The sequence below is a fragment of the Corticium candelabrum genome, chromosome 22 (genome assembly GCF_963422355.1).
Source record: "Corticium candelabrum chromosome 22, ooCorCand1.1, whole genome shotgun sequence".
In the NCBI taxonomy this organism is placed as follows: Eukaryota; Metazoa; Porifera; class Homoscleromorpha; order Homosclerophorida; family Plakinidae; genus Corticium; species Corticium candelabrum.
In genome coordinates, this window is record NC_085106.1 from 131035 (window position 1) to 148939 (window position 17905).

The 17905-nt window shown below is 43.1% G+C and overlaps 3 protein-coding genes across 3 annotated transcripts; 1 reads left to right on the top strand and 2 right to left on the bottom strand.

Annotated features, from left to right (window-relative positions):
- The first annotated feature begins 149 nt into the window (after positions 1 to 149).
- Positions 150 to 4241, top strand: LOC134197043 (serine protease 23-like). Its single transcript, XM_062666284.1, has 4 exons — positions 150 to 332; positions 416 to 860; positions 919 to 1450; positions 2303 to 4241. Exon 4 carries the CDS (start codon positions 2932 to 2934, stop codon positions 3994 to 3996), a length of 1065 nt encoding a protein of 354 aa, XP_062522268.1. The 5' UTR covers positions 150 to 332; positions 416 to 860; positions 919 to 1450; positions 2303 to 2931; the 3' UTR covers positions 3997 to 4241.
- Positions 4056 to 9929, bottom strand: LOC134197044 (methylglutaconyl-CoA hydratase, mitochondrial-like). The gene is made up of 6 exons (XM_062666285.1): positions 9808 to 9929; positions 6202 to 6526; positions 4466 to 4653; positions 4361 to 4411; positions 4259 to 4306; positions 4056 to 4195 (listed from the first exon to the last, which is right to left on the bottom strand). The coding sequence occupies exons 1-6, from the start codon at positions 9808 to 9810 to the stop codon at positions 4118 to 4120; spliced, it is 693 nt and encodes a 230-aa protein (XP_062522269.1). The 5' UTR covers positions 9811 to 9929; the 3' UTR covers positions 4056 to 4117.
- Positions 9930 to 11513: 1584 nt separating this feature from the next.
- Positions 11514 to 17663, bottom strand: LOC134197045 (uncharacterized). The gene is made up of 3 exons (XM_062666286.1): positions 17494 to 17663; positions 17160 to 17227; positions 11514 to 11663 (listed from the first exon to the last, which is right to left on the bottom strand). The coding sequence occupies exons 1-3, from the start codon at positions 17639 to 17641 to the stop codon at positions 11541 to 11543; spliced, it is 339 nt and encodes a 112-aa protein (XP_062522270.1). The 5' UTR covers positions 17642 to 17663; the 3' UTR covers positions 11514 to 11540.
- Positions 17664 to 17905: the final 242 nt, after the last annotated feature.

Here is a 17905-nt window from a genome sequence, read left to right on the forward strand (position 1 = left end):
ACTAGAAGCGAACGATGATGTCAACTACGTACTTCGCGCAAAACAAGCAAGTGCGTGAAGCGATGTCGCGTGTTCTCAACTTTCATACCTACGTGCTTACCTAATAGGATTAGCTTTATCAAGCTATGAAACTGGATCGGGGGTCTCACGTCACTATGACGTTCTCGAAAGCGACGAGGCTCTTCTCGCGCTGGAGCAATTCCGGTAAAAGCTCCTCCTCCTCGTGTGATTCACGTGCGGTTAGCTCAGCGACTGCGCGGAAGAGCCTGGCTTGCGAGGCTAGTCCAGACTATAGAATTCGCGCGCTTTCTGGTCTGGAAGTTCGAGGCTAGGTGTCATCTAGCCTCGTACCCAGGCCCTCTTGCGCGACCAGGCTCTTCTCCGGGCGCGAAAGAGGGCCTGGGTACGAGGCTAGGTGTCATCACACACAAACACACACACACACAAACACACACACACACACACACACACACAAACACACACGCACGCGCATGTTAATTAATAGGTAAGACTCCAGTTTGCATACACAAAGTCCCGCCTTTCAAAAAAAGACTCAGACAAGATGTGCATGACCACGATGGCAATGACAAGCTGTGGTGTCTGTAATAACAGTAAAAGGATGAAGGAAGGAGGTGAAACACAAAGATGGGAGTCTGTGCATATAGTGAGTGCATGCACACTGAATGGTTTCTATTCCAACATGTTGTCATGCATATCAATATAAATGTGAGCATGTAATCCGATTGTATACATTATAAGCAGAGCAATCAGTCTAATTAAGTACCTAAAATGTGGATGTCAAAGGGCATTATTGATGGCTGATTTATGGGATCAATAATCCAATTCAGGGAAACAAAACGGTATGTATGTGTGTATGTATATATGTATATATGTATATATGTATATATTGTCATGAAGGTGGTCCTAAATTACGTTATAAAGATTCTATCAAGGCTAATATGAAATCTTGTGGGATTGACTTCCTGCATTTTGAGAAACTATCCAGTGATAGAACAAACTGGAGATCTCTCTGCCATTCATCACTCCAACAGTTTGAAGAAAATCGTATTAGACATCTTCAAGCTCAACGTCAGAAACGGAAAGAACAAATTGTTCCTACCAACAAGTCATTTGTTTGTCAATCTTGTGGAAAGGAATGCCGTTCAAAAGCAGGTGTTAAATCCCACCAGAGACACAGAGGACACTAAAGAGAGTCATCACTGTTATCAGTGGACATGCCATCATATATGTATATATGTATATACAATGTAACATACACTTCTCTCAATCACTTTAAGTATTCAAACTATTTGATTCTAATGCCAAAGTGACGTCATGAAATTGAGTGGAATTTCAATCTCACGACTTTGAAATATTTAGTGGCCATCTACTCACAGACTGTTTCATACCCCAACGCGCAAGTTATGTGCATCTCTATTGCACAATGAAGGTACAATGCTGTTGTGTAGTGCAGTTGAATTGACAAACATGCATGACATTAGTTAGTCTGACAATCAATTGAGAAGTTGCAGCCATAAACAGGCAGGTTGCTAACAATTAGAAACAACGTGATGGAAACTTGTAATCCTTGCTGTTAGAAAATGTAAATAATGAATTACTCGTTCTCTATCTCGGTAGATCTAGCAAACTTGACTTTGTGCCAGAACTCTGGAGTTGTGAAAAACAAATTTATTAATTAACTTAATAAATTTTTGTGTTGATGTGTGTGTGTGTGTGTGTGTGTGTGTGTGTGTGTGTGTGTGTGTGTGTACATGCGTGTGTGTGTGTGTGTGTGTGTGTGTGTGTGTGTACATGCGTGTGTGTGTGTGTGCGTGCGTGCGTGTGTGTGTGCTTGCGTGCGTGTGTGTGTGTAGCGATTTCTTCTATCACTCTAGTTGACTTTACTTTCTGTTTGTTTACCATTTTCCTTGACAATACTAAATCTTTCATTCAAATGGAAATGCCATCTGCTCTCATCTGCTCTGATAGAGCAAAAAAGTTCTAAGTAATGAAACCTGCAGAGCTAGAGACACATGCACACAGATGGCAGTTTGGGTTACTAAGTGTTCAACGTAAGAATAAATTGAACATATTAATATTAATTAATTCTATTATTTTATGCCTGCTAATTCATCCAATTGACACCTGCTTACAGTGGCATCTGGCGCCACCGTTTTATCAAATAAAATAATAAAATACTCTACTAAAACAAGTCAGCTGCTTGATTGGCTCAGTACCCCTTAATGACATGTGCTACATTGTTGATTGTACCCAGATGGTGCCACTTACTGTCTATGTATAGAACACATGGCGTCAAGACTCACCACATACCTACAACCCCAGTCTTACACTCTGTAACAACCACTAAGGTCGTGCGAGAAACCAAACGTATGGAGAGAGCGAGAACCAATTACCTGAAGTGAGTAAATTATTCAAACTTGATTATCATGTTGAACACCTAGGGGTGCAGGTGTGGTCGTTCCACTTTTGATAATCTCTATCGAGGCAATTGACACACAAAACTGGTCGCATTCTCGCATCTCACATTCCTTCCCGGCACTTACAGCCTCCTAATTGAGGCGGCAGGTCTCACACGTGCTAATATCATCCGCCCCGCCCACACCCAGTAAAGCACTTTGATCCATTAGTCGCAATTTCTCCTTCACCACGCGAGGAATGCGACCGTTTTATGCGCTAGCGACGGCAATTTGTGCTTGCCAGACGACGAGCGTACGCAGAAAGGAGGTCTGATGTTATGCGGTGATGAGTGTGTGGAAGATAAATATGCTTATAGGTGTCGAGTACAAGGGCAATTAACCAATAGTAATGCCCTCAGGGCAAGTGACATTGACTCGCAAAGAAAATAGCTGTCATTCGCATTTAGGGCATCACTCTGTGCGGGTAGACAAGCAAGACAAGCTGTAAGCATTGATGGCGTCATCACCAGCTTTCTGCCTCCTTCTCGCGTTTCTCTCTCTTCTCCCCGTTGCATCGGCTGTCTACTCCGATTGCTCGCTAGACGACGAGTCGTTCGAGTTGAGAGTCAGTAAAGTACTAGCGCATGAGAGATGGTTCACACCTGCTGATTACAACAGAACGAGGGGATGCGCTGCAAAGTCTATAGCTTTGTCGTGGCAGAAAGCATGGACGTCGGGCCGCAAACGCACGCAATTATTCTCCACGGAAGTGATCCGGATGTCTCAAGCAAAGGCGACAAGAAGCGAGAAGAAACGCCGCTTCAGGCGCAGGATATTCTTGCCCGATGATCGCACTTGTATCAGCGCCAAGCGCCAGGCGAAAGACTACCCATTTTCGTCAGTTGTTAAGGTGTCGACCGGCTGTACAGGCACTTTGGTCGCACCCAAGTATGTCCTCACTGCAGCTCATTGTATCCACAACGGCTCACACTATCTGCCTGGGCACAGAAACTTGTACGTCGGATTTCTCCGTCCGAAAGGTACATTCCGGTGGGTGAAGGTGGAGCGCACGTTCTTGCCATTCGGATGGCGCCTGCACGAGTACCGGAATATCGGACCGCAGTATGACTACGCAGTTCTGGCTCTCGCGACGAGATTACGTCGTGATCCTATTCCTATCGGACTGGCTCACTTATCTGGGACCACCAATCTCCCCCACATCTATTTCTCTGCATATCCGGATGATAAGCCGGGCAACTCATTGTGCTACAGATCGTGCAGCATCACCAGATACAATACCGAGTTGTTGTACTTCACATGTGATGCGATGCCGGGCAGCTCGGGTGCCGGTGTATACACATTCATCTGGAATCCTACCACCAGGACGAATGAACGGAGGGTGATCGGTGTTTTCTCTGGAAATCGATATGTCAACATCGAGGGTGAGCGAAAAAACTTCAATGTCGCCATTCGACTTCCGTCGTTCAAGTTCAAGCAGGTGTGTGAGTGGCTGGAAGGATATGAATGTAAAATGAATGAAACGAGTAACAAGATTGATTCAGAAGAGCTGACGACATGACGTTAATTAGTTAATGATATCAACCTAGCCATCCAGTTGGCTAGAGTACTTACATGTTGATCATACATAAAGACATGGATTGGTTGTATGGAGAGGAAAGTTGTTCGTATTCTATACCGAGTTATTCCCCTCTGTAAATCGGTTTCCTCTTTTCTCTAAATGCTGCTAGACCTTCCAGCCTGTCTGTGGTTGGGATAATCTATAATTAAATAAGAGCAGAACAATATGAACTTATGGTAAACATATTGATGTGTTGATTCACTTGAGAGTAGCATCCTTCCTCAAACTGTAATCCACTGGTCAAGTCCACCTACAATGCATGCAATATTGAGGGTTTCCTGGTTTTATCGCCAGACTGTCTAACCTGCATGCCCTGGTTGATTGCCAGTTTAGCCATTCGGAGAGCAATGGGTCCCTATTGGGTATAGCACAATAGTATAAATACCATGGAACTTTGTATCATACCTACCTGAGGGAGGATTTCTTCGGCTAGTTTGATTGCTTCTTCGTATGCTGCATTTCCTGATTGATTCTGTTCGACAACTTGGTTGACTAAGCCCACATTGTTTGCTTCGATGCCATTGAGTATGCGGCCTGTGAAAATCAGTTCTTTGGCTTTTGATATGCCAATGAGGCGAGGAAGGCGTTGAGTTCCACCTACAGGTGATGGTCCAATTTGTTACATTACTTCAGTGTCAAGCATGACCATAGCCACACGTAAAGTAGTACAGTACTATTACTTTGTCTGTCTGCCTGCCTGCCTGTCTGTCTGTCTGTCTGTCTGTCTGTCTGTCTGTCTGTCTGTCTGTCTGTCTCTCTGTCTCTCTGTCTGTTAACAATGCATTATGGCAAGTAAGTTCCAAAGTAAAAAATTAATTTACTGGGTAATACACAAGACCTATCAACTGACTATGTAGCAAAGCATCGATCTACCTTGTTGCAGCTACAAAGATCTAAAATTATTGTCAATTAATGAACAACAAAGAACATGCACTGCAAACTGAACCAAGAGTAGTATGCCCGCATCCTGTCCTGTGTGTGTTGTACACATAAATAAATATAAATACATAAATAAATAAATAAATAAATAATCAATAAATAACAGTGTTCTCCTCCCTGCATTAGTGTGGTGTGTGTGTGTGTGTGTGTGTGTGTGTGTGTGTGTGTGTGTGTGTGTGTGTGTGTGTGTGTGTGTGTGTGTGTGTCAATGTGTGTGTGTGTGTGTGTGTGTGTGTGTGTGTGTGTTTGTGTATGTCAGTGTGTGTGTCAGCGTGCATGTGTGTGTGGTGTGTGTGCCTCACCCACACCACAGGACATTTTCCCATGGGCACAAATACCAAAACCTTCCCCCTCCCGTTGGTCTCCTGTTTTGTGTCCCTGTGTTTCCCTGTGTCTATAATCATTAGCTAATTGCTTCAACCCAAAATAGCTATTTTAGTAACGTCCTCTATTACCTAAACAAACATTAAAGAAATGTACATAAACAGTTAGTAAAAGGTTACCAAAGATGTACACAGTTTGTGGTCAAGTAATGTTGACTTAATGGTACACAAACTATCAAGTTGGTCAACGTGTTTGGTAGATCTTGTTGCCAAGTTGTTACTCTTCATACAGTTGAGTGTGGGTTACTTACAATCTCTAGTGTATGATGTCTGCATAAATAGATGGATAATAGTGAAGCTTCATGCAGTACATGTAATGTGTTGACAGCTGACCATCATGTTTAATAGATCAGCACCCTGTGGTGATTGATTGTATGCATACTGTTAAGTCCATTGTTCAGCTGCATGAATGTGCGTGCGTGCGTGGGTGCGTGCGTGGGTGTGTGTGTGTGTGTGTGTGTGTCCGTGTGTGTGTGTGTGTGTGTGTGTGTGTGTGTGTGTGTGTGTCCGTGTGTGTGTGTGTGTGTGTGTGTGTGTGTGTGTGTGTCCGTGTGTGTGTGTGTGTGTCCGTGTGTGTGTGTGTGTGTGTGTGTCCGTGTGTGTGTGTGTCCGTGTGTGTGTGTGTGTGTGTGTGTGTGTGTGTGTGTGTGTGTGTGTGTGTGTGTGTGTGTGACTAAACTCTAATTAGCTAAGGAGCAGACTACACACACACACACACACACACACACACACACACACACACACACACACACACACACACACACACACACACACACACTCGGTACTGTGACTTGTGACTACCTGATGCACAGACTGTACTCACCTGCTCCTGGTATGATTGCCAGTTTAGTCTCCACCAGTCCCAGTCGTGCTGTTGTTGCCGCAACTCGAATGTCACAGCACAACGCAAACTCCAAGCCTCCACCAAGAGCAGCACCATCCAGTGCAGCTATCAATGGCTGTGGAAGGTTTGATATTCGTGCAGTAAAAGCTCGAGCAGCAGAAACAAAACGTTGGACATCAGTCTGACTCATTTCAGCTCTCTCTTTCAAGTCGGCTCCCGCACAAAACACTCCCTCTACTTCACTTCTGAGCACAGCAACACGAATACGATTATCAAATCGAATTGCATCAGCAGCTTCCTCAAGCTGTAACACACAATGAACACTGTATACATGTATATGTAGTGTGTGTGTGTGTGTGTGTGTGTGTGTGTGTGTGTGTGTGTGTGTGTGTGTGTGTGTGTGTGTGTGTGTGTGTGTGTGTGTGTGTGTGTGTGTGTGTGTGTGTGTGTGTGTGTGGTGCGATAGCTCAGTTGGTTAGAGAGTCATCTTATGGAGAGTTTACATCTGGGACCTTGAAGGGTCGCAAGTTCAAGTCACAGTGATGGCGAGCTATGGCATAATTTCCTTAAGCAAGAAACTAACACACATTTGCTTCTCTCGACTCAGGAGTATAAATGAGTACCTGGTCATTGACTGGGGTCCTAAGCAGCCATCGGTTGTGACGTGACATCGGCCACTGGGTCCTGGTGAGACTTCGGGTGCTCACACCACAGTTGGCTTCACAAGTCGGTGCTCCTGCAAGTGCCTGGCCCGGCTCCAGGAGTTTGCTAGCGCAGGCCCAGAGTTCTCTGAGTAGCGCACAGGGCCCAGCTTAACAGCTGGGGGCGTGACCTCTGAGAGGCAGCTCCTGACATTTAGGATTTTATTTTTAGGTGTGTGTGTGTGCATGTGTGTGTGTGCATACATGTGCATATGCGTGTGTGTGTGTGTGTGTGCAAGTGTGTGTGTGCAAGTGTGTGTGTGCATGTGTGTGTGTGCATGTGTGAGTGTGTGTATCATCTAAAGTCATTTGTAATGCCACTGTTGTTAGTATATTCAACACACTTTGTGGTAAATCCTCAACTAAACAGCAAACCACCAAGCCCTTAATTACTTAATTAATTAAGGACTCCTAAACATCACTCATTAGAAAGACGACTAAAACTTACCTACATACACGTAAACACACAAAACGATGATTGCGAACATACCTAAACTACAATCATTCAAAGCCTGCCACTAACAATTCAGCCACTCGATCTAACAAAGTGCCAACACTACAAATGTTTTTGTTGACCAATTTCCACGTTGGCAAATGGCAGTACCATAATATCAAATGTGAACCCTGAAACACAAATGCAAACCTCCATTCTCATCATATTGTAAGCAGAGATCATCAGGTCCTGCTTCATTAGGGATAAAGATTGACAGCATAAACACTGCCAGACAATATTTAATTGTCAGTATATCTAAAGATGGTATCAGAGTGATACACTTAATAACACTATCAGAATACAATCGGTTGTACTTGGAGACCACAACAGCATGATGTGCATGACCTCACATGTTACATCATCAATAACTGATGATGTCTGAGGTGCTTAAACAGACAACACAAACGTAATAGAAAGTGTGGTCTAAACGTCTACAACAAAATTCCTGGAAGCTGTGCGACCCCACCACTAATCATTGTCTCCCTCTGAGCCAACAGTTTCTATCTATAATCATATCGCATTGAATGTCTGGCGGTTATCGACACTCAAAACAACAAACTGGAGGAACAAAAGCTCTTGCAATTTGCACAATATTACGACACTTTGATGTCGTGTTCAATTTCAGTTTACATTGCAAGTTATGACTATTACGGGTAAATATATACAACAAAATGCTCTCGATTCATGCCAATTGCATTAGTATCTGTTTACTCTTGTTACGATCGTTCGTCACAGTGTAGGAGAAGGAAAAGGCACAGTGCGGTTGTGTGTGTGTGTGTGTGTGTGTGTGTGTGTGTGTGTGTGTGTGTGTGTGTGTGTGTGTGTGTGTGCGTGCGTGCGTGCAAACGAAGCTTAACAGTCTACACCAAGACCATGAAAGTTGCTATTTTGACAAAAACATTTTTCTAGCACTGAGTCGGCTCTTCGATTCTGCATGTCTGTATTCCAAAGTTGAATTCAATTAGCAGCTTATTGTGTCTCATAGTTTTGTAACAAACCAGCTTGCACGTATTGTGTCTCAATGACATTTACAGTCTTATGCTCTTCTACTAGGCAAGTAATCTTAATGTATGGAATATCATTTGGTCGTGGTAGAAATGTAAACAGAAATGGATAAATTATGTTATAAATCAGAGTCAATATGCTTACTGAGATATACGAATGAAAGTACGGAGGCTGTCATAGACAATAAAGGATGTAGCTCATCTAATGCTTGCAATAACTCAAGTGAGTTACTGCTGGCCACTTCACGATCATATTGCACACACAAGGAACAATAAAGGATGCGGCTTGTTCCATAACCGACACCCACTGTGTTCGTTTAATGCTTGCAATACACTCAAGTGGCTAACTTCAGTCATATTGTAGAGACACGTATCGTCGCATATACGTGTAACTGTTCTTGAGCAAGAACTAACATACAGACGCACTCGTAAACAATTGTATTGTAAGAACTGCAAAGTGAGTGAGAGTTCCATTTGTGATCCCTATACCCTTGTTATTAATAAAGATTCCGAGAAAATTATGATGCCGGCCAGATATCGGACTTATGTCTCACAATCTTGTGTGTTGTGTAACAAGAGTCTAGAAATGCAACACCTTAACAGTCATGTAGATAGCACTGAATGTGAAGTCATCACCATTAATCAGATATACAATTCTGAGAAACAATGAAACGCAAGCAAACTCAGTCTCTTCATGATTCTTATCCAACTGTAACTGTCGCTACTGTTTCGGATATCATTTGTCATGCTGTGTATGTTCGATTGTACCCAAACTGTTAAGTTGTGGTACAAATTGATGATACAACTGATAACAAACCGACATTCTTTGTGGAGCACTGAGTGGCTTGCAGTGCCACAAATCTATTTACGTCCCCTATAGGTCAATGACATTCTAATCGTCTACTCATCTTCGTTCAGATGTCCGGAATTGTTATCGTCTGCCACTTCCAGACTCACCGTCTTGTATGCATTTCTAATGATTTAATTCAAAGCGGATGGAACTGGTTGTGACGACATGGAAACCGTTCCCACATTGTAATTGGTCTAATATGCAAACCGTTGCCATACCACCGCAACCAGTTGAGTTAGTTCTATCCGCCTCAAATGGAACACACACAAGATGGTGAGTCCAAAAGTGGTACAGTAACAATTCCAAACTCTTACACCCACAGTGATGTCTACATGAGGGGCACATAGAAACCGACAAACACTGATGCAATGCAGAAATCCAGAGCACACAAGAACAGTAACACAGACATATTCAATAAAGATGTGTGTGTGTGTGTGTGTGTGTGTGTGTGTGTGTGTGTGTGTGTGTGTGTGTGTGTGTGTGTGTGTGTGTGTGTGTGTGTGTGTGTGTGTGTGTTTAGACCTCTGTAAGGCCTACCATTCAATCAATAGAGCAGCTCTCTGGTCTGTTCTTCAGTATTGTTACCACTTGCCATCTAAGTTGCTCAAAATCATTGAAGCATTGCACAGTAACACTTCTGCCACTGTAAGAACCTATGGTAAAATCTCAGATCATTTCTCTGTATCTAGTGGTGTCAAACACGGTTGTGTACTTGCTCCAACCTTATTCAACCTCTACTTTGACTCTGTGATTCGACTTGTCATTACTGATCACCAACCAGATGTAGGTGTGTGCTTGTCATATCTCTGGATGCTGACCTGGTAGGAAACAAGAAGAAGCTTACATCAGAGGTGTCAGTGTCAGACCTTGAATATGCTGATGATATGGCATTGATATCTGATTCTTATGAAAGTCTATCCTCCTTGCTGAAATCTCTGCATTCGTCTTGCCATCACATGGGGCTTACCATCAATTACAAGAAGACCAAGCTTCTAGCTGTCCTACCAGGAGCCGATGCCCATTCTCCATCTCCCATTTCTTTGCATCCTGATTGTGATCCCATTGAGGTGGTACCATCCTTTCAGTACCTTGGAAGTTATCTTTCTAATAATTGCACCTTGGATGTTGAGATATCAACACGGATAACCAAGACATCTCAGTCATATGGGTCACTTAACCGCATCCTTTGGCACCAGAGGAAGATCAAGTCTAGTACCAAGCTGAACATCTTTGTCTCTGTAGTTCTTTCCACCCTCTTGTATGATTTGGAAACAGCAGTGCTTCTGGAGCCACAGATACACCGCTTGCAGAGTTTTGTGATGAGAAGCCTCCGCTCCATCCTTGGAGTGTCCCTATGGGACGGGAAGAGAGACACCTCCATCAGAAAGATAGCCCACCCGCAAAGAATCTCCACCATGCTGACACAGAGACGTCTTCGGTTATTGGGTCACATCTTGCGCATGGATGAGTGTCGTCTACCAAGGAAGCTTTTGGTGTGTGCATCACCCCAAGGTAGACGTTCAGTCGGAGGCCAGAGAATGAGATGGGACGGTTTAGTACTGAGGGATTTGAGGAATTGCAATCTTGATGGGGTTTGGAGGATACTAGCAGAAGATAGAATGAGTGGAGGAATCAGATCTGAGCTGCCACACAGAAAGTAAAGTTCAAGAAGGAAGAACAAGAGAAATACCGCAAGGATAAGCAGAAACGTCATCACGAAGCAAGGCAAATGACATCAGAGTTTGCTTTACACTGCAGCTCTGATGGTTGTGGTTTTACTGCTGTAAATCATGCCGGCCTTGTAAACCACCAGAGACAGAAACATGGTCAGTCCCTGACTAGTCAATGTCATTACTGTCACCAAACATTCCGCCAACAAGGCCTCCACAACCACGAGCGTTTCTGCTGTCAGAGAACATCCACTCCTCCGATATAGCCTATGGTGACCTTGGCCTGCATCGTTTCTCATTGGAATGAACGCAGCGTGAAGTGAAGTGAAGTGTGTGTGTGTGTGTGTGTGTGTGTGTGTGTGTGTGTGTGTGTGTGTGTTTGTGTGTGTGTGTGTGTGTGTGTGTGTGTGTGTGTGTGTGTTTGTGTGTGTGTGTGTGTGTGTGTGTGTGTGTGTTTGTGTGTGTGTGTGTGTGTGTGTGTGTGTGTGTGTGTGTGTGTGTGTGTGTGTGTGTGTGTGTGTGTGTGTGACTCAAATGTATACAATTATACATACACATCGTTTGACACACCAATAGTACAATACAATACAATACATATAATTACATATACACTTTACTCAAAATCCAATATGACACGCATCTTGCCACAGCTTTCCCTTCCTGAGCTATTGCTCCAGACCATGTGTACAGTACACACTTAAACCCAACATTTTTTGTCATCAACTACACCAAGTTAGGACATTAGCACATGTGGCATGCTGTAACTTTGTAGACACTAAAGTCAAGTTCAAACTCTGCGAACACCTTAGTAAACGTAATAAATATTAAGCATGAATAAAATGCATTTGAATGCCTTTCATTCTAGTTGTAGTGTAATAGTTGGTGTACACATCTACACACGAGATCAAGAGACAAAGACAGGGCATAAGCATGTACAATGAATTGACTAATGTAAGTGTACTGAATGGTGTGCAGGACATTTATGTAACTCTCTTCTAGGTTTGGCTTTGACAAGCACAAAAATAGACATTCGATCAACAACAGTTGTGGTGTACTGACCGGAATCCTAGTTGCTGTACATGTACAGCATCGCCGTTTACTGTGACCAAAGTGTTTACGGATATTGTGCTTGGGTATGCATATCTTAGTGGTAGCCCTACTTGCACTAACAACTGGAGCTGCTACAACCACTCATCACACATGCAAATGAGCATGCACACACACACACACACACACACACACACACACACACACACACACACACACACACACACACACCTTCGATCTTGACCTGTGGACCTTGGAGCTGCCCACAGTTTGCTAAAACATCATGATTGCAGAGGCCTCGGTAAAACCTGAGCTTTGGGTGGCAATTGTGGCATCCGGGGTTTCATAGGCGGGGCAGCTCAGTCATTTGGATAGCCGGCTAACGGATACATATTCTCTTTGTTGTGTCTCTTGTGTTCAATTACATTTAATAGTTTATTCTTACCAATCTTTGAGTTCTATGCTACAATTGGCGCTGCAAACAGATGGCTTCAAAACCGGTTCTTGGATTCAAGGATTTTGAAAGACTTGCCAGGTCAATTGGTACGTTCAAGGAAGACACGAGTCAGGATTCGTGTCGGCATTTCAAGAGTTGGAATACCAATTCGTTCAAGTTCTACCTGGACTTAGCTGTTACAGATTACGATATCACGGAAGACACTCACAGAAGTTTATTTCTGAAATGTCTAGATGAAGGTATACGTATGCGTCTGGAGAACGCAGTACTGCCAAGGGAAATCAGACTTCAACGTCGAACAATTTATTGAGAAGACTCAGATGTTCTTCCAGCGTAAGTGCAATGCAATTGTAGAACGAGTGAAATTACATCGGCGAATTCAATGGGAAGAAGAGGCTGTACAGGAGTACGCCAAAGGATTGAAACGAATCGCAATGAACTGTTCATTCAAGGCAGGAGAATACGAAGACAGATTAAGAGACCTTTTTGTGGCAGGGCTTAAAGATGACTCTATTCTACAAAAGATGTATGAGAAAGAAGACTTACTGACGCAACCATTGGATAAAGTGATTCTCCTAGCTAAGACATTGGAAGGAGCAAGAGATAGTGTTATGGCAACACGTGAGGCAACGACAGAATCGCAAGGGAAAGTTTGTCATCTACAAGAAAGAAAATATGTGAAAGGAGGCAAACTTTACAATAAACATCACCAGGCCGGACGATGGTTAGTCTGTTTTCAATGCAGAGAAGAAGAACACTACCAATGGGAATGTACGAAGAAGACAGCAAAGAACCAAGAAAAATCATTGGGATTTAGGCGTGGCAAAGTTGCTAAACCAGGAGATGTAATTCAGAGAACAAAGAAGGTACAACAAGCTCGAAACTCCCTGAAGGTAGATTTAGAAGGAAGCTCGTCTCAGAAGGATAAAGAATCAAGTTATTGCATTGACTCTGTCACAAAGAATGTTTACTGTGCAGAAACTGTTCGTGATACATTAAGGAAACTTGAGGTGAAGGTACGAGTGAATGACTGTTTCTTAACTTTTAGAGTTGATACAGGAGCAGACGTTTCCTTGATGGATGAGATAGCATGGAATAAATTGGGACAGCCCAAGTTGAGTAAGGAGAGGGAGCAGCTACGAAATGCTTCAGATCGAATCATGAGATTTAAGGGCATGATGACAGGTCAGGTTAGATTTTGCAACAACCTTGCACCTATTCCATTCTACGTGAGACAAGGAAAAGGCTCAAACCTGCTGGAAATGGATTGGGTGAAAAAGGTTGGGATGGCGACAGTGTGCATAGACTATCTTAAAGCTATGGGAAACCATGGTGGTGTAATGTTGATAGAATCAAGTGAGATTGCAGCACCAGTGGAGAAACTACTACAGCAGTTCTCAGAATTATTTACAAATGAACTGGATTGCTGCAGTGAGATTGTGGGCATCTCTGTGCAACCAGAGGCGGATTTGAAGGTTTTTCCATTCCGGCAACCTCCTATGCATCTTCGGGCACAGATTGAGAAGGAATTGGAAAGGAATGTGAAAAACGGTGTATTAGAACCAGTTAACATCGCTCTATGTGATTTTCCAACAGTGAACATTGTTAAACCAAACGGTGATATCAGGATATGCGGTGATTTTAAACCCCTCAATCGGATTATGGTAGTTGATCAATAACCAATCCCTATACCAACAGAGATGTTTAGTTCCCTAGCTGGGGGTAAAATGTTCTCCAAGATTGATCTGAAGGATGCTTACAACCACTTACAGCTGGACGAGGAAAGTCAAAAGTGGCTGGTGATTTAACACGCACAAAGGACTGTTCAAATATAGACAATTACCGCTTGGAATCAGTTCAGCGCCTGCCATTTTCCAGAAAACAATAGTCAAAGTCTTGGAAGGCGTGAGAGGAATTTGCATCTATATGGATGATATTCTTGTCTCAGGAAAAGATGAACAAGAACACATGCAGAATTTGTCCCAAGTATTTCAAAAGTTACAGCAACATGGTTTCCGTATTAGAAGAGACAAATGCTCGTTCTGTCAACCATCTGTGCAATATTTGGGACATATAATTGACAGCTCAGGAATCAGAGTATCAAATGAAATAGTTAAGGCAATACAATTGATGAAAGCACCTAAAGACCAGTCAGAGTTACGATCATTCTTAGGCATGGTTATTTATTTTGGAAAATTCTTTCCACATATGTCTAGCCATACTCTACCTCTAAATCAACTGCTGAAGAAAGATACAAAATGGAACTGGTCATCAACGCAAGAAAGTGCTTTTCAAAGGGTGAAACAAGAGTTAACATCTCTACCAATACTGGCAAAATATGATATGTCTCTTCCCGTGGGACTAGCCTGTGACGCAAGCGAAAAAGACTTAGGAGTATGTTTGTTCCAAGTGACACAAGGGAAAGAGCATTCAGTGGTGTGCACGTCAAAGTCTTTGACAAAAGCTAAACGAAATAATTCTCAGATAGAATTGGAGGCGTTATTCATAATATTTGGGACTAGAAAATTTCGACATTTCCTCCTGGGTAGAAAGTTTGTTCTCAGAACTGACCATCGACCATGACTGACAGTTTTTGATCCTACCAAACTGACAACTCCTACCCGAACAAGTGGGCGCCTTGCTCACTGGGCACTCCAGTTATCACAGTATGACTATAAAATTCAATACCGGCGATCAGTTGAACATGGGAATGCAGACTGTCTATCCTGTCTCCCAGTTGGACATGACAAGGATTTTGAACAGACAAATGAACACGAAGATCAGTCAGAAAGTTATATAGCCGCAATGAAATCTCAATTCATCAAAGATGGACCAATTCTTTTTGATCAACTACAAAGATATACACAGCAGGATCGGTACTCTTCAACAAGTTATGAAATTCATCAATGACGGCTAGCCTTCAACAGTTAAGACCAAAGCTCTTTTGGATTTTGTTGCATGCCAGCATCAGTTGTCAGTGTGTGACAGATGCATACTAAAACATGCAGAAGAGCCTAGAATAGTGGTTCCAAAAGCAATAAGGGAGCAGTTACTATCAGAATTGCACAAAGCACACCTTGGTATGGAGAAGATGAAGAAACTTGCACGGAGGTTCATACGGTGGCCAGGTATCAACAGAGATATAGAGAGTATGGCCCAAAATTGTGAAAATTGTGCTGTGCATGCTGATAGACCACCAGAAGTACCCTTACATCCATGGGAGTTTCCTGAGTGCCCTTAGGCAAGAATTCACATTGATTTTGCCGGACCATTTTGCAAACAATTGTAGTTTGTTGTGGTTGATGTGTTCTCAAAATGGCCTGAGGTAATACAGCTACCTGAGGAAGCGACTTCAGCGAGCCAAACCATTACTCAACTTCATCGCATCTTCGCAAGGTTTGGTATTCCAAAGCAAATCGTGTCAGATAATAGGCCCCAATTTGTGTCGTCAGAATTCAGAACTTTCTGTAAGAAACAAGGTATTCATCATACCTTAGTACCTCCCTACCATCCCCAATGCAACGGGCAAGCGAAACGTTTTGTTAAAACGTTGAAAGGGGCAATCAAGAAAGGCATGGAGAGCGGAAAGGCAAGTTTGGAAGAGGTAGTGACAGATTTTTTGTCAGTCTACAGAAATACCAGCCATAGCACTACAAATGTTTCTCCAGCAAGGCTCCTGATGAATAGGGATCTGCGAAGTCAACTGGATTTACTAAAGCCGCCACAAAAGTCCTCAGTGTTGACCAAGACTTTGAAGGAAACAGTGAAAAAGGCTCAAGCAAAAACAAAAGAGAGGTCACGACCAAACAGCGAGTGAGAGAACTGCAATTAGACCATATGATATGGTGTTGGTACGTCACGCAAAGATGCCAAAGTGGAGAAACGCCAGAGTAGTACAAGTTTTGGGGGAGAGGTATTATATAGTACAGTATACAGACACGGGAGTAAGACAAAAGGTTCACGTGGATCACTTGAGACCGCACCCACGGTCAAATCAACTACCAACCCAGCAGCTAGTACAAGATGAACCGGATCTAGAGCCTAGAGACGTCGCAGGTAGCAATAGAGACAACAAACGAGAGGATCAATGTAGCAGTCACACAGAGCCTGAGTCCTTAGACGATGGTACTGAAGACGAGTTGAGTGTGCCTGAAGTTGCCACAGAAGTAGAGCAGCCAAGAAGGAGTCAGTGTACTACAAAGGCGATACCACCTACAAGATATGAAGAATGGACAGAGTAGAGAGGCTATAGAACTGATATAATCATAGTGCTGTAAATTTTGTGTGTTTTGCGTAGAAAGGAGGGAGATGATGTGGCATCCGGGGTTTCATAGGCGGGGCAGCTCAGTCATTTGGATAGCCGGCTAACGGATACATGTTTTTTTTTGTTGTGTCTCTTGTGTTCAATTACATTTATTCTTACCAATCTTTGAGTCCTATGCTACAGGTTGCAACCTCCGAGACACGTTTTCTGCTATTAGTATTTAGATACACCACATGATACCTAATATGCATAGCAGTGCTGAGTGGCTTTAGCTGTCCAATGATAAACAATGCCCGCCCCAACCATGCGAAGGTACTACTCAACTGGACACACACACACACACACACACACACACACACACACACACACACACACACACACACACACACACACACACTTGCATGCATGCACAACTATAAAGATATTTGGAACAACAGGCTTAATTGCTAACCTGGGATACAAACACTCGTCCCAGTGCATTCTTCCTCGAAGGTCTGTTCATAGCCACGACAGCAATGCCTGTCAAATCAAAGGTATGGCTAGAATGCGTTGCACTAACGCAAGTGTGTGAATGTAGTTTTCACACATACATGCACACACTCACACACACTCTCTCTCTCACACACACACACACACACTCACACTCACGCACTCACACACACACACACACACTCACACTCACTTAACACACACACACACACACACACACACACACACACACACACACACACACACACACACACACACACACACACACACACACCTCTGCATCCTCTAGATCTGACCTTCTCTATCTCCATCCAGATAATCAACGCGAACTTCTCGACTCGCCTCGCTCAAGCTAGAAAACCTTGATCGAATAAATGACAAACCCGATCTTTCCTTGATCGGACTGAAATATGCAAAAGCTGCACGTAGTTGCCTAACAGCCATTGTTCTAAAAGATATGAAGTTATCCGGGAAAGTATAAAATGTGAAACTGCCGCGCCCAGCGGGCTTGAGTGCAAGGCTAACTCCATGGAGCAGAGCTGCTCATGATCAACTCTATTTTATTGCGTGTATTATTAAATAGCTCGTTACTTGAATATTTGAATGTATTAACTAATTTTATTAAAAGTTAGTTTTGGATAACTAGAAGTTAATTAATTAATTAGTTTAAACGGAAATCATGTTTAAGTTAACTAAACACAAGAAAAC

What these genes read in the sequence shown, in the direction of transcription:
- LOC134197043 (XM_062666284.1), top strand. Translation starts at nt 2,932, where the DNA reads ATGGCGTCATCACCAGCTTTCTGCCTCCTTCTCGCGTTTCTCTCTCTT.
- LOC134197044 (XM_062666285.1), bottom strand. An exon ending in CAATCAACCAGGGCATGCAG is followed by an intron (nt 4,307 to 4,360) that starts GTTAGACAGTCT and finishes CATGCATTGTAG; the next exon opens with GTGGACTTGACCAGTGGATT. An exon ending in AGGAAGGATGCTACTCTCAA is followed by an intron (nt 4,196 to 4,258) that starts GTGAATCAACAC and finishes ATTTAATTATAG; the next exon opens with ATTATCCCAACCACAGACAG.
- LOC134197045 (XM_062666286.1), bottom strand. Translation starts at nt 17,641, where the DNA reads ATGGCTGTTAGGCAACTACGTGCAGCTTTTGCATATTTCAGTCCGATC. An exon ending in TCTGGATGGAGATAGAGAAG is followed by an intron (nt 17,228 to 17,493) that starts GTCAGATCTAGA and finishes TTGATTTGACAG; the next exon opens with GCATTGCTGTCGTGGCTATG. An exon ending in GACGAGTGTTTGTATCCCAG is followed by an intron (nt 11,664 to 17,159) that starts GTTAGCAATTAA and finishes AACTTGGTGTAG; the next exon opens with TTGATGACAAAAAATGTTGG.